The sequence below is a fragment of the Scyliorhinus torazame genome, chromosome 18, assembly GCF_047496885.1.
Source record: "Scyliorhinus torazame isolate Kashiwa2021f chromosome 18, sScyTor2.1, whole genome shotgun sequence".
NCBI classification, from domain to species: domain Eukaryota; kingdom Metazoa; phylum Chordata; class Chondrichthyes; order Carcharhiniformes; family Scyliorhinidae; genus Scyliorhinus; species Scyliorhinus torazame.
The window spans coordinates 96,026,256-96,039,310 of record NC_092724.1 but is presented as its reverse complement, the minus strand read 5'-3'; the positions used below and the strand labels follow the sequence as shown (position 1 = coordinate 96,039,310).

Genomic DNA, 13,055 nt, shown 5'->3' with positions numbered 1-13,055 from the left:
AAATTGACACAAGCATTTCAACCTGTTTGTGAGCTTGTCAGCATTTTGCAGAAAAAATCTTTCTCACTGGGACTAGAGATTGTTGGTAACACTCATTCCTTATCTGGAAGGCTGAACCTGAACTGTCCAAATAGATTCCACTTGCATATTTGTGCCCAAAATTAAACAAATTAAAAGAGATATTGGTTTCAGATGGTTACAATTACAAGTGTGCTTATTCACTACTTTTCCCCCTAAAAATTATATATAAGCTCCTAAAATAAGGCTTTTGAAAAAATCTTTATTTACTTTTCACAAAAGAACTTTCTGGAACATGCCTTACATCAAAGGTTTATTTGAATACTGGCTGCAGCTGCTTTTCTGAGATAAGGTGGATGTTCCCTGGTGTGAATATATTAACTTTTTTTAATAACTCGCACCACTAATTCTAGAATTGCCAAAAATTAGGAACAAAATATGGAGTGGGTTTGACTTGTAATTTATTTTGATTTATTAAGAAAAAAATATGCTGGAGTTTGTACTTGGGATTACAGTAAGCTTCAAATAAATCTGTACCAAATAAGGAGATAAAAATCAACATTGGGAAGGGAATGGCGTAGTGGTATTGTCACTAGACTAACAATCCATGAAACTCTGGGTAATGCTCTGGGGACCTAGGTTCAAATCCCACCAGGACAGATGGTGGAATTTGAATTCAATAAAAAATCTGGAATTAAAAAACCCCCATTGTCGATTGTCGTAAAAACCTATCTATTTCATTAATGTCCTTTTAAGGGAGGAAATCTGCCATCCTTACCTGGCAGATGTGACTCCAGACGCATAGCAATGTGGTTGACTCTTAAAATGCCCTCGGGGATGGGCAATAAATGCTGGCCCAACCAGCGACTACATCCCATGAACAATTCAAAAAAAAAATGTCCTCTGTGGTGAAGGAGTTCACGCTCCCATAGAAAATCACTTATGACATTAACACTCCACTAATTTTTAAATCACTAATGTGTGATTTAATGTGTTGAAAAATTTTTGGAAAATATTTAAACCCGTGGTAAGTGCGTTTGAAGGTATTGGTTTCTCACGAGCCACAGTCGCTGATGCGCTATTCTCTGGAGAAACATTAGCCACCGTTTCCGTTTGAACCTTCCAGCAACCTGCTTTGAAATGTCTGACTTCTTGATGATGGGTAGGTGTTGGTCTTTTCCATTAATTCTGGTCCTCTATGTTGTCTTTGAACACTTGGGGAGCATCAGCTGTTTCATTTCTGCCACCCAACCACTATAGTTAGTCTTGGTCACTACCTCTCCAGCTTCTGTGTGGGTTTGCAAATGGAGGTTGGCTGCTACTTGGGTGTTTGAAATGACAAAATGAAATGAAAATCACTTATTGTCACAAGTAGGCTTCAAATGAAGTTACTGTGAAAAGCCCCTAGTCGCCACATTCCGGCGCCTGTTCGGGGAGGCTGGTACAGGAATTGAACCGTGCTGCTGGCCTGCCTTGGTCTGCTTTAAAAGCCAGCTATTTATCCCTGTGCAGTTAAATCATAGCTATCAACCAGAGAAGTGGCTAGGTGTGTGTTAAAACCAGCTGGGACACTATTTTAAAAAATTTCCTCAACATTTATGTTACATTTTCAAACTTTTCATTGAACAATACCAACAGGCAAAAAACGTCTTTTTCCGAGCAAATTCTGAAATCATTTGATTCTGTCTTGTCCACAGATTGCAAACTATTAATCTTTGGGCTTCTGGAATTAGCTTTTGTGCGTTCAGCACTACAGTCTTAACGGTTTTATAATCTGAAGATTGTTTGTTCGAAAGGCTTGCTTAGACATCCAGTGCCTTTCCTGCTAAAACTTGTGAAAAAAATGATCCATTTTCTCAAAGGAGACTAAATATTTTTTCTATCCTTCATCGCTGAATTTGGGTGGTGGATGAATATCCCTAGCTAAATCAAAATCCAAAATTAATTTCAAATCATTGTTCAATCTGCCAATTATTCACAGTCCACGTAAACAAAGTATTTCTCGATCCAGCTTAAAGATTCTTACTACTTTTTCTCTTTGAAACTCGAAGAGCTAGGGCAGCATGGTGGTTAGTACCGCTGTCTCATTGCGCCGATGACCTGGGTTCAATCCCGGCCCTGGGTCACTGTCCGTTCTCCCCGTGTCAGCATGGGTTTCACCTCCACAACCCAAAATGTGCAAGGTAGGTGTATTGGCCGCTCTAAATTGCCCCTTAATTGGAAAAAAAATGAATTGGGTACTCTAAAATTTATTTTCAAGAAACAAAACTTGAGCTTTTATTTTCCATGCTCTTTGGAACTCTACATTTCTATTCCTTTCACTCTTTCCTTTTCTTCCCTTTGGAATTTTAATTGCGGTTATTACATTTGCAACTGAATACTAGTCAACTCAACTGGAGTGTTATCTGAATTAATCTCCACGAGTTTCAAACATTGAGCCGATACCGCAACTGTTTTTGCTTTTGTGGTGCCTACTTTTAACTCTATCTTCAGCTTTTCTGCTCTTTCTTTTAATTTAACCTTTGTTAAAGGCACTCTTGAGGTAAAGAATTTCCTCAAGGGAAACCTTCCAACTTTTTAATAAATATAGTAGAAGTCACTGTGAAATCTTGCCTGCCTAAACTTAGTAAATTCTAGCATGGTGTGGATTTGAAATATAAGAGCCCCCAATTTGTTAAGATTTTGGTGGAGACCAGTAACTTCTTAAAATAATTTTAAACTCCCAATTATTAACTGAAAGAATTATGGTACAAGGTTTCACATTTTAAACAAAATCTTTGACTGTATAAGAGTTAAACAAAGCAAGTACTACGAGCTTAATACTCTAATTAATAAACACTTAGATTTTAGACTTGAAATTCACAGCAGATCACTTTTTCCATTCTACTGTTCCTGCTGTTCTCCATGGTAGGAAATTCCTTGGGGTCCTTACCATCATCTAGCTGGACGACCCTTCAACTCTCCTTAAACACACATGAGACCCCAGTTCAAGCATGGGTCTCGCTACTTTCTGGTTTAGTGATTCTAACTGCGAAAACTCCCTTGATGTCTGATCGCCCGCTGCTTCTAGACTATAGCTTTTGGAAATTTCTCAGCCCCTCAAGTTGCTCCCAAGTTTCAACTGTTTCTGTGAGAAAACACACTGATAAACCCAAAACCAAAAATAGCCTCCCTGCGTGGCACCCCTGGGGTGAACCCAATGGGGATTCCAAACATGTCTCCCATTCTCAAACCTTCACTTTGTTCTGGGGAAACCATATAAATAATTTTAAATCACTTGTGAAGACAACTATGGACATCTTGCCACAAGTGACTAACTATTGTTTAGTTAGTGTTTTCCCACTTCCAATTCTTGACCTTAATAAAGAAACACAGGCTATCCTTTTGCATTGCAATTACTTGGTTTGTTTACTAGCACCCTAAACCAGGTACTTCCATTATCTTACTTATAAAAATGTCAATCCCCTGCTAATAGTTACTCCTAAAACATATCCTGAAATTACAAATATGTCCAAAACTAGGGCCACACGTTTAAGATTCATAAGTAAATCCAGTAAAAGAAAATAAGGGAAATCCTTTACAGAGAGTATTCATAATGTGAAATTTGCTGCAATATGGAGTGGTTGAGGCAATTAACATAAATGGATTTGAGGAGAAGCTGTGAGGGCAAAAGGAATTGAAGGATATGTCGATGGGGTTGTATGAAGTATGGTGTGAGGAGGCTCTTGTGAAGCATAAACACTGACGAAGGTCTGTTTCTATACTTCAAAATCTGCAAGTGTTGACGTGATGGTTTCATTTGCAGTTTTCAGTTATGACAAAACTCATTACACATAGCTGGCTTTGTCAAACTCATTGTTTTCACATATCATGGATGTTTACTCAGAGCTGTTAAAGTATTTTTAAAACCGGTCAACACTTAATGGCTTCCTAGGTAGGTGTCTGTGTACTTAGAAACTGATGCAATTGCTAAGAAGTCACTAGACAGCGCAATCACAAGACTGCTTGAAAGTGAAACCTTTGCCTGATAAAATAAATATGGGCCTCTTTATTTCTGATTGTGTAGATGTTTGAATCACTTATTTTGAAATACTGCATGACAGCTAGCATGAATTTTCATTCTAGCATTTAAATAACTGGTAAGTGTTCTATTCTGCTAAGCATTTAAGGAACTTGCCAGCTTAAGTTTAGAAGGATTCAAAAAGCTGTATATTCCAAAAAAGGTTTTGTCCCAACACTAGTTCTTTCATGGTCAGTGTGATCTGAACTGGGCTTGGTCGCTTGTGGGGGTCGGAGAGGAATTTTGCAGACTTTTGTCCCCCTTTTTGATCTTGCTGCTCTGTCTCTTTATCTCTTCTGTCCTCCCTGTCTCCTCTCCAGAGAATGCTGATCCTTTGCTGGGGGTATGATTGAATGGGTACCTTTTGACAACCCATCAGAGCAGCTATCCTTTAATGAGAACTAGTGAGTTATTTGATTGTTGTAGGCATCAATATGAAGCAGAACCTTGTCACCACTGGACCTCGAGAGATAGCAATCAGGAAACAGTAACTCATGCAAGCTTTCTGCTCACTACCCCAGAGCTGCTAATTTTATATTGATTGGGGACTGAACCTGTGTCCTTAGTCATATGGCTGATCGTGTAATTTGTTTGAAACAGATGAATCATTGGAGAAGTGACTCATTTCCCTCTTTGAAGTACTTTTGTGTGCTTTCCAACAAAAGCAAAAACATTTAGCTTTGTTTTGCTTGTCTTGTTTGCTGATCATGTTATTTATTTGTTTTATTGTAGATTATTAGGTCCAAAAAGCCTGAATGTTTGTTCTTAAGTGAAACAAAATTGATTATGACATTATGCCCCACCAAACACTAGTACACGAACACAATAATGCTATTATCCTCGCTTGAAAATAGAATGGTGACCTGATTTCATCAATTTCAAATGATGAACCATTTTGTTATTGTAGATTATTCTGTTCGTTAATTTTAAATAACTATAGGATAATGGATATTACAGAGGAAATTACATAATGAAATTCAGTGACATAAGCTCATAATTAAATCTGCAAGACACGACTTTCCCTCTAATTCTAAACTACTTCCCTAAATAGCGTAACTTGAAGGTGGAGGGAAAAGAAAGTCATTGTGTCGTCAACTCTAATTATTGAGACATTTAACTGAAGATTTTTGGCCTCCAAAATAAAGGGCTGAGACCTAAGGGTATAGTAGGATGTCATCAGGATTGAAGAGTGCAGGAGAGAAAATTAGGTAAATGAGGACTTGTGATTAGTTGACACCAAAGCAGACTGTAATGGTAAACTCATCCTGGCCACTGATGTAGGTCTGCTAGTACCAAAATGGTTGATCCATCATTCTATAGAAGAACAGATGCAGCAGACTTGGTGTGACTGAAGCGATTAGATTAAAACTGATCTATTCTCAAGTGAGGTATTTTTTGGAAAGTACTTAAAAATTAAGGAAATGCGCATACTGTACAGCACTTCCAATCTGGACCGAGGATTTTGGATAGCATTGTTTTTCGGGTTCGATTTGGGGCTGTGGGCAGGTCGGGTGTGGTTAGGGGTCGCTTGGAGCGTGGGATAGAATGGCACGTGAAGTGGCAAAGCACGTAACTAGCCTGGAGCCACACCGTGCTAATGCAGCATTTAGCTAAATTGTCACGGTACGATTTTTAAGAATTCTGCTCAATTGGCATTGATGTATGGAACATTATGAAAATATCCATTTTTCAGGTAGTTGGATTTGCTGTACTATAAATTATTGTGTGCTAAATGTACCATGCAACTTTAAAGAAAGAGATTGTTATGGGCCAGGGCTCAGAAACTCCAAAGTGTATTATGAAGCACACCTTACCTATACTTTTATGTTGAATTTGGCGAGGATGAGCACAGGAGCCTTCCCTTCAGGTGTGATTCATCAGACTTCCTAGGTGCTTTTATCAAAACAAAGTTTATTATAAGAATGTAGTTAATATATATATATCAATTACAAACATGGTATCAATTACAAACATGAAGAAAACACAACAGCTACAGTAGTAATAATAGTAATCTATGTATATAACTCTTAATGAATTCCCCTTAGTAGCTGTTCCAATTCAATACAAAATCCAATAAACCAAAGCCTCTTTCAAGGGCGTGGCCCAGCACACTGGAATCTCACTTGAATGGGACTGGTCCTTTCCCTGAGAATCTGATCTAGTTCCAACCAGCAGATTCAAAACTCCTTCCGGAGTTTGCCACACCAATGTGGTTTCAGTTCCCTGGAACAGCTTTAAAATGAAAACCGGGAAATACTGCTTCTCTTCTGCAGTCCAAAGCAACAAACCGAAACTGAAACCTAAACACTAAAAGCCTCTCTCACCTGACAGCCACAGCCCAGCTCCACCCACAAATGACATCACTGAAGCCGTGCTACAAGTCATGTGGCAAGACCAATCCTTTCTTAAAGGGACACTCCCATGACAAAGTACAAATGTAAGAAAAGAAATGACAGGTAAAGACTGGTGGGTTCACTTGCTTCTAACAGCAACAGTGCAGTTAAGCATCCTAAATCCCCAGTGTAGTTTCCCTTCCTGCTCCACCCCCACCTATCTCAAGGCATTGGCTGGCAGAGTCTTTAAAGAGCATTTTGTTCACTTACAAATTCAAATGTAGTTTGCATGCTTGCCACTGGTACTTGGAATTTTAATTGTAATTGTGTGGGAAATGGGAGAAAACAAGTGGCACAAAGTTCCAGTTGAATATTGGGAATGTTGTGGGCCAGGGTTCAGAGAACCCCAAAGTGTATCATGGAGTTCACCTGACCCACAACTTTTACTAGATTGTGGTATGAGGAGCACACGTCCCACTCTACGGGTGTGGTACAGTAGAAATGGAAAAGTATTTTTTAAAGCAAAACAATGTTTATTCTATGAACTCAAGTTAACCTTTTTGAAACATACAGTGAACATCTTGGCAACCATCAATTCAAATACAACCCCCAAACACTACAGCACTAAGTAATCCTTTAAGCTTTCATTTTTAACATCCATACGACTTAAAAACAAAACCTTTATCAGAAGCACATCAGGTTAAAGTCACTACTGAAATCATTTATAAATCTGAATTCACCAAATGGTCAAGAGATAGTCTTTTGATGGCAGAGAACAGCGGTACACCTGCTTGGTCTGGCTTCAACTCCAACACTGAAAACGAAACTAAAATGCACCCTGCAGCCTGCTCAAAAACAAAAGTAAAAAGCTGACAGACAGCCCAGCTCCACCCACTCTCTGACATCACTGCAGTAGTAAACACCCATTTCTTAAAGGTACTCTCACTACAGATATTTATATACACACCCATTTATAAACACCCATTTCTTAAAGGTACTCTCACATGACACGAATGATACACCGGCAACAAAATCCCAGCCCAAATTTGCAACATCGTTGTTCTGAATAGTGCCCAGTGGAAAGAGGAGAGGGATATTGCTTCTAAAGCCTGTATTGAACATGATTATCTCACACTCCTAAAATGTACCCATGTGAAGAGCTCCGGTAAGGTCATGATCTCCCTTGTGGACACAAAAAGAGGTATCTAGTTGAATGGTCACTTAATCTTTGGCTTCACCATTGTAGAAGAAACTGTTGTGTGACCAGTGAATGCAGTAGCCTGGGAGGTAAATGGACATGCATGATACGTGCTATGGTTGCATCGAAAGGTACCTGCTCAGGATACCTGAAAGCAGTTTTTATGAATGAGTAAAGAAGGGAATGGGAGAGGGAGCAGTTCTCTCGGAAAGTGGGGAGGGGAGTGGAATAAAATTCCTGCAGTGCAGAAAGGAGGCCATTCAGCCCATTGAATCTGCACCGGCCCTTGGAAAGAGCACCCTGCATAAGCCCACGCCTCCACCATATCCCCATAACCCAGTAACCTCACCTAACCTCTTGGACTCAAAGGGGCAATTTAGCATGGCCAATTGGACTGGGAGGGAACCGGGGCACCGGGAGGAAACCTGCGCAGACATGGGGAGAAAGTGAAAATTCCACACGTTTGAGCTTGTATACGTGTGGGAATTGTCTGAAGTTAATTGGGTTCTTTTCAATCAAACCCAATAAAGTATAGACTTTATCTGGGTTCTACAGGAGCACCTCGAACATTAAAAAAAAATTATTTCAAATAATTAATCTGATATTGGAAACTGGCTTTTGAAGCATCTTGTGGGAAAGTATTTTATATACAAATAGTTATCTGACGCTTTATGCATTGTATCTGGTGATGGGCCTTTCTTGAAACCTGGACTAGTCAGCGATAAATTGGTTCTGGATTTGCTCTTTTTCATAATAGACGTTTCTTAATGGAATCAAAAGCCTGCTTGTTCCATAAAAGTCTTGATTGGCTTCACCAAAACTAGAGTAATTACATTTGACAGCCTAGTAGACCATACAACCAGCTATACCTCCCAACAATTGTTTCTCTCTTTTTCCTTGACTAGGAACCTGGGCCAGCAAAAGTGGCAGTGACTGGTTCAGGGATCCCTGATCCAGAGAAGATTCCAGATTCACGGTCAAGCCTGTGGCAGGAGGAGCTTCATGGTAGAGATGTAGAGGCAACTCGAAGTTGGCCGCTTCCTGAGGGTGGTTCTCATGGAGGATTGTTTTCTCTGAGAGAGGGTAAGTAGAGTTAAAGGCTTTCCAGGAAACTTTTCTTAATGGAAGTTCTACATTAATCTCAGTGAGTGCAGCAATTTAAATTAACTATTTGGTTCTGTTTTAATTTGATTACATTTCTTACTATAATATCGAATTAGTATTTACCTTATGAAATTATTGGTGTTGAAATAATTTTCCTACTTGGCCATTAGTTCCTCAGGGTAGTCATGTCCTCGGCCCAACCATCTCCAGCTGCTTTATCAAGATCTCCCCTCCATCATAAGATCAGAGTGGGGATGTTTGCTGTTGACTTGCTCACCATTCATTACTCCTCAGATACAGAAGCAGTCCGTGCCCATATGCAGCAAGACCTGGACAAAATATTCAGGCTTGGGCTGATAAGTGGCAAGTAACATTCACTTCACAAAAATACGAGGCAATGACCATCTCCCTTCCTCTCTTCAGGAGAAATTTCAACCATTTCTTGACATTCAATTGCATGACAATCGCTGAATTCCCGTCCCAATTTACTATTGGGTAGTCCAAAAAGCTTAAGAGATGTTTTGGTCAGCTGCAGGACCCGGTGTGGTTAGTTCTTCCAGCAAGACTAGAGTAGGAGTGAGTTGGTGCCTTGAGCAGATTATTGTATGCAATTAATAAATCTCTGTCCTACTACCATCGCTGGCTTCCTCAAGTACTAAAGAGAGCAAAAAGTGCCCTTGTTGTTTGGTGTTTTGACAGGGAATTCAGTGCAACCAATGCATTGGTGTTGGCCTTTCAGTGTCCACAAGGTTATGTTATACCTTTATATCTTGATATCCAGCTCTCTCTCTCTCTACACATAATTAATATGTAGTTATTTGCAATGAATCCACAAATCTAGTTAAATCAATGTATAGAATAAAATATTTCCTCTGCGACTTCGATTTTATGAATGGACTAATATTTCAGAATATGTGAATATTAGGCGCTCGATTCTCTGGCCTTGCGCTCTCGCTCAAGCGCAATGAGGCCGGTGAATAGCGGGAGATGCCGAAAACGAGAACCGCACAAGACGCCACACCTTTTGCGATGCAACCGACCCACAGACAAATTTGGGATCCCGTCATAGCATGGTGTTATGGGCCAGGGTTTAGAAAATTCTAAAGTATGCCATGGCGTTCACCTGACCTACAACTGTTTATTGATTTTGGTAACGATGCGCACAAGAGCCTGCCTTTCAGATGTTATTCAACAGAGTTCTTAGGAGCTTCTAAGCTTTAATCTACAAATTTAGTTAACATCTTTATAAACACACACAGTAAGAATTATTATCAACTACGAACATGAAGACCCTACATAGCTACAGTAATCTTTAACTGCTCCAATTTAATAACTAGATCCCATAAACCAAAAACCCCTTTGTACCAAAACAGTAGGTGACTATAATAATTGGGTTTCCTCCTTGGAATAACTCATTCAAGTTGAAAATAGAGAGACAGGCCAAGATAATTCTCTGTCAGAGTACAGCAGCCAAATGTGAAAAATGAAAGTAAAAACCCAGAGCCACAAACCAGTTCCAAAGCGAAAGTAAAACCCAACTCCCAGAGCCACAACCCAGCTCCACCCACAAAATGATGTGATGAGACAATAACATTTCTTAAAAGGACACTCCCATGACAATGGCGAGAAGCCAATTACCACCATATAAGCCCTATTTCCATACAATTAACGGGAGCCACCGCGGCCTCCCCAGCAAGTGGCCACGCTAGCGATGTACCTGGTGGAAAGGCTTCTGAGGGGATCTGAGGAGGGGAGTAGCCATCTTTGCTCACGGGCAAAGAGCCCGGCTGGTGCTTGGCTTGCTGCTCTAGAGCTTGGCGGGGAGGTGGAGTGGTGGGGGTGGGCACCCTCGGCTGGGGTGGGCCGTCATGGGGGTGGCACTTACCCACGTGCAGCTCCATCATGTGAACCCTTGGACTGTGTACCAGTTCGGGGGCAACCCTTGTCCCTGCCCCACCAACCACTGAGGCCTCTGGCCGTGCAACTGAAGGCTATCGCTGAACTGGCAAAGTGGTTAAGTAAGAACATCACACAACCCAAGTGGATTCCCGTGGGTGGGCAGGCCATAGAATCATAGAATTTACAGTGCTGAAGGAAGCTATTCGGCCCATCATGTCTACACCAGCTCTTGGAAAGAGCACCCTACGTAACCCCATACCTCCACCCTATCCCCGTAACCCTGCAACCCCATCTAATCTAAGGGCAATTTATCATGGCCAATCCACCTAACCTGCCCATCTTTGGACTGTGGGAGGAAACCGGAGCACCCAGAGGAAACCCATGCAGACACGGGGAGAATGTGCAGACTCCGCACAGACAGTGACCCAAGCGGGAATCGAACATGGGACCCTGGCGCTGTGAAGCCATAGTGCCAACCACTATGCCACCGTGCTGCCCATTTAGCATGTGGAGTCATTGCCGAGCATCCCAATCAGACCACGATGCCTGGACACTTGTATTTGTATTACCTTTTAACACCTGTGGCATATGTCTGTATGGATTTAACTGTGCTTCAATTATCATGATATGTCTGCTAAATGAGCCCCTTCTGCACTGCTCATTGTGTATCTCTGACAGGATCACCCCATTGATCGTCTGGGCTCATGTCAGCTTTCTCGAAGACTGGTTTCCGTGCTGGTCTTTTGTGCCTTAGCCTTCTGATGTGATGCGTCCTGACGCCTGCATCTTCAGCTTCTGCTTCACCAGCTTTTTTAGTTTCTTTACGCAAAACGTTTTGCTGCTGCGATGTGTGCTCTCTGGCCTGTCGGCCACGTTGCCAATGGCTTCTTGTTCAGCATCCTGAGTGTCGGCCACATTGCCGATTGTCTTCTAGCATGGTGTCATCGGTGGGACTCACATTATCCCCCACTCTCCTTCTCTTTCTCTTATTTTGAGAGCGATTTTGTGACTGTTTCTCTTTTCCCACATGGCTCTGGTAGCACCATCTTGCTGCGGCCTGTGCCATGGGAACGGTCGTTTCTGGATTGTCTGCAGAGACGTCTAGTGCTGGCATGCCCCTGAGGGACTGTGCGGTCGTGGTCAAGTCTGTACTTCAATGGCTAGCTGCAGAGCATCGCACTCTGGTGCCTGGGTTGGATTGCACTCTTGTGTCTGGGTTGGACCCATATCTCCAACCTTTAGAGCTGTCTCTACATCCTGTGTTTGAGCCCCAAGTGATGGCTCCTCGTCACTGGAACTTACAATGCATAAGTTACCTTTTCCAGAGAGACCAGGTAGTGACTTGCCCTCATCTTTTGATCTTGTATGCGTATCATCCATCATCGTGGAACTGCATACAGATACAGCCATGTCTGGTAACATGGTATCAGTATCAACTGTTATTGAGGAGCTGCATATAGATACAGCCAATGGCTCATACTCGTCTTGTAATATTATATGCGTATCATCAGTCGTCGTGGAATTGCATAAAGATGCCGACATCTGGTCCTCTAACTCGTCTTTCAGTGGAGTGGCCTTGGTTATTGGGGATTCCACGACCGGAACCATTTCATAGGCCTGAGATGATTTACCGCATGCCTCTGGAATAAGTTTCTACAGAATGGGTATTATATCTTCCGTTATTAGTTTGTTCGCAGCTGAGTAGTTTTCCTCCGATGTGTCTGCTACTGCAGTCTCAAATTCAGTCTCTGTGTACGCTATCTCTGGGCTTTCGCCCTTCTCGGTGTCCTGCGCAGGCTGGGAGTCCCTTGTGATCACCTCGCCATTTCCGCCAAACCACCGGAGTAGCGCTTCACAGGCTCCCTGACTTAATTTGCCATCTTTCCCGTAAAACAACTTTTTATTAGTGTTTCATAATCATCCTCCTCTGGCTCATCCTCCAAACCTTTAGTTTCTTCATCACAGTCATGGTCCTCGTAAATAGCATCATAGTACTCATCATCAGACTGAATATTATTTGCAAAGACTTCTCCTCTAAAGTATGCCATTGCACATGGAATTATGTGTTCACGCAGGAGGTGACTGACTTCAAAGTCCGCAGCGAGTCTTGCTGCAAAACATTTATCACTCCATGCTGTGGGGCTTCAGGAGGACTGAAGAAATTGAAAAATAAGTTATTTGGTACAGTTTTTGTACAGTTTTGCGAGTGCTCCGACCGTTATGCTTCGGCTTCGTTTTAATGGTTTTCAATGTGACATTTTTTTCTTTCTTCCAGTCGATCTGGCACCCTGTGCATCCTGTGATTTCTGGTTCATCACAGAATGAGAATTCACGCTTGTCAGGCCGCGATTCCAGCTGGTATGCTTTCGTAATTACCTCGTTTGTAAAATACTTATTTGGCTCAAACTTAAACTCCAGTGTGAAGTTCATTGGCTGTTCATTC

At 41.6% G+C, this 13,055-nt stretch overlaps 1 protein-coding gene across 2 annotated transcripts in view; it reads left to right on the top strand.

The window, feature by feature from the left end:
• The window catches only part of LOC140395378 (uncharacterized), a 663,783-nt gene that overhangs the window by 307,525 nt on the left and 343,203 nt on the right, over nt 1-13,055 (top strand). For both annotated transcript variants that reach the window (XM_072483065.1, XM_072483066.1), the window contains exon 6: nt 8,515-8,692. In XM_072483065.1, the coding sequence (XP_072339166.1) occupies nt 8,515-8,692 (178 nt within the window). The remainder of the gene's footprint in view (nt 1-8,514; nt 8,693-13,055) is intronic.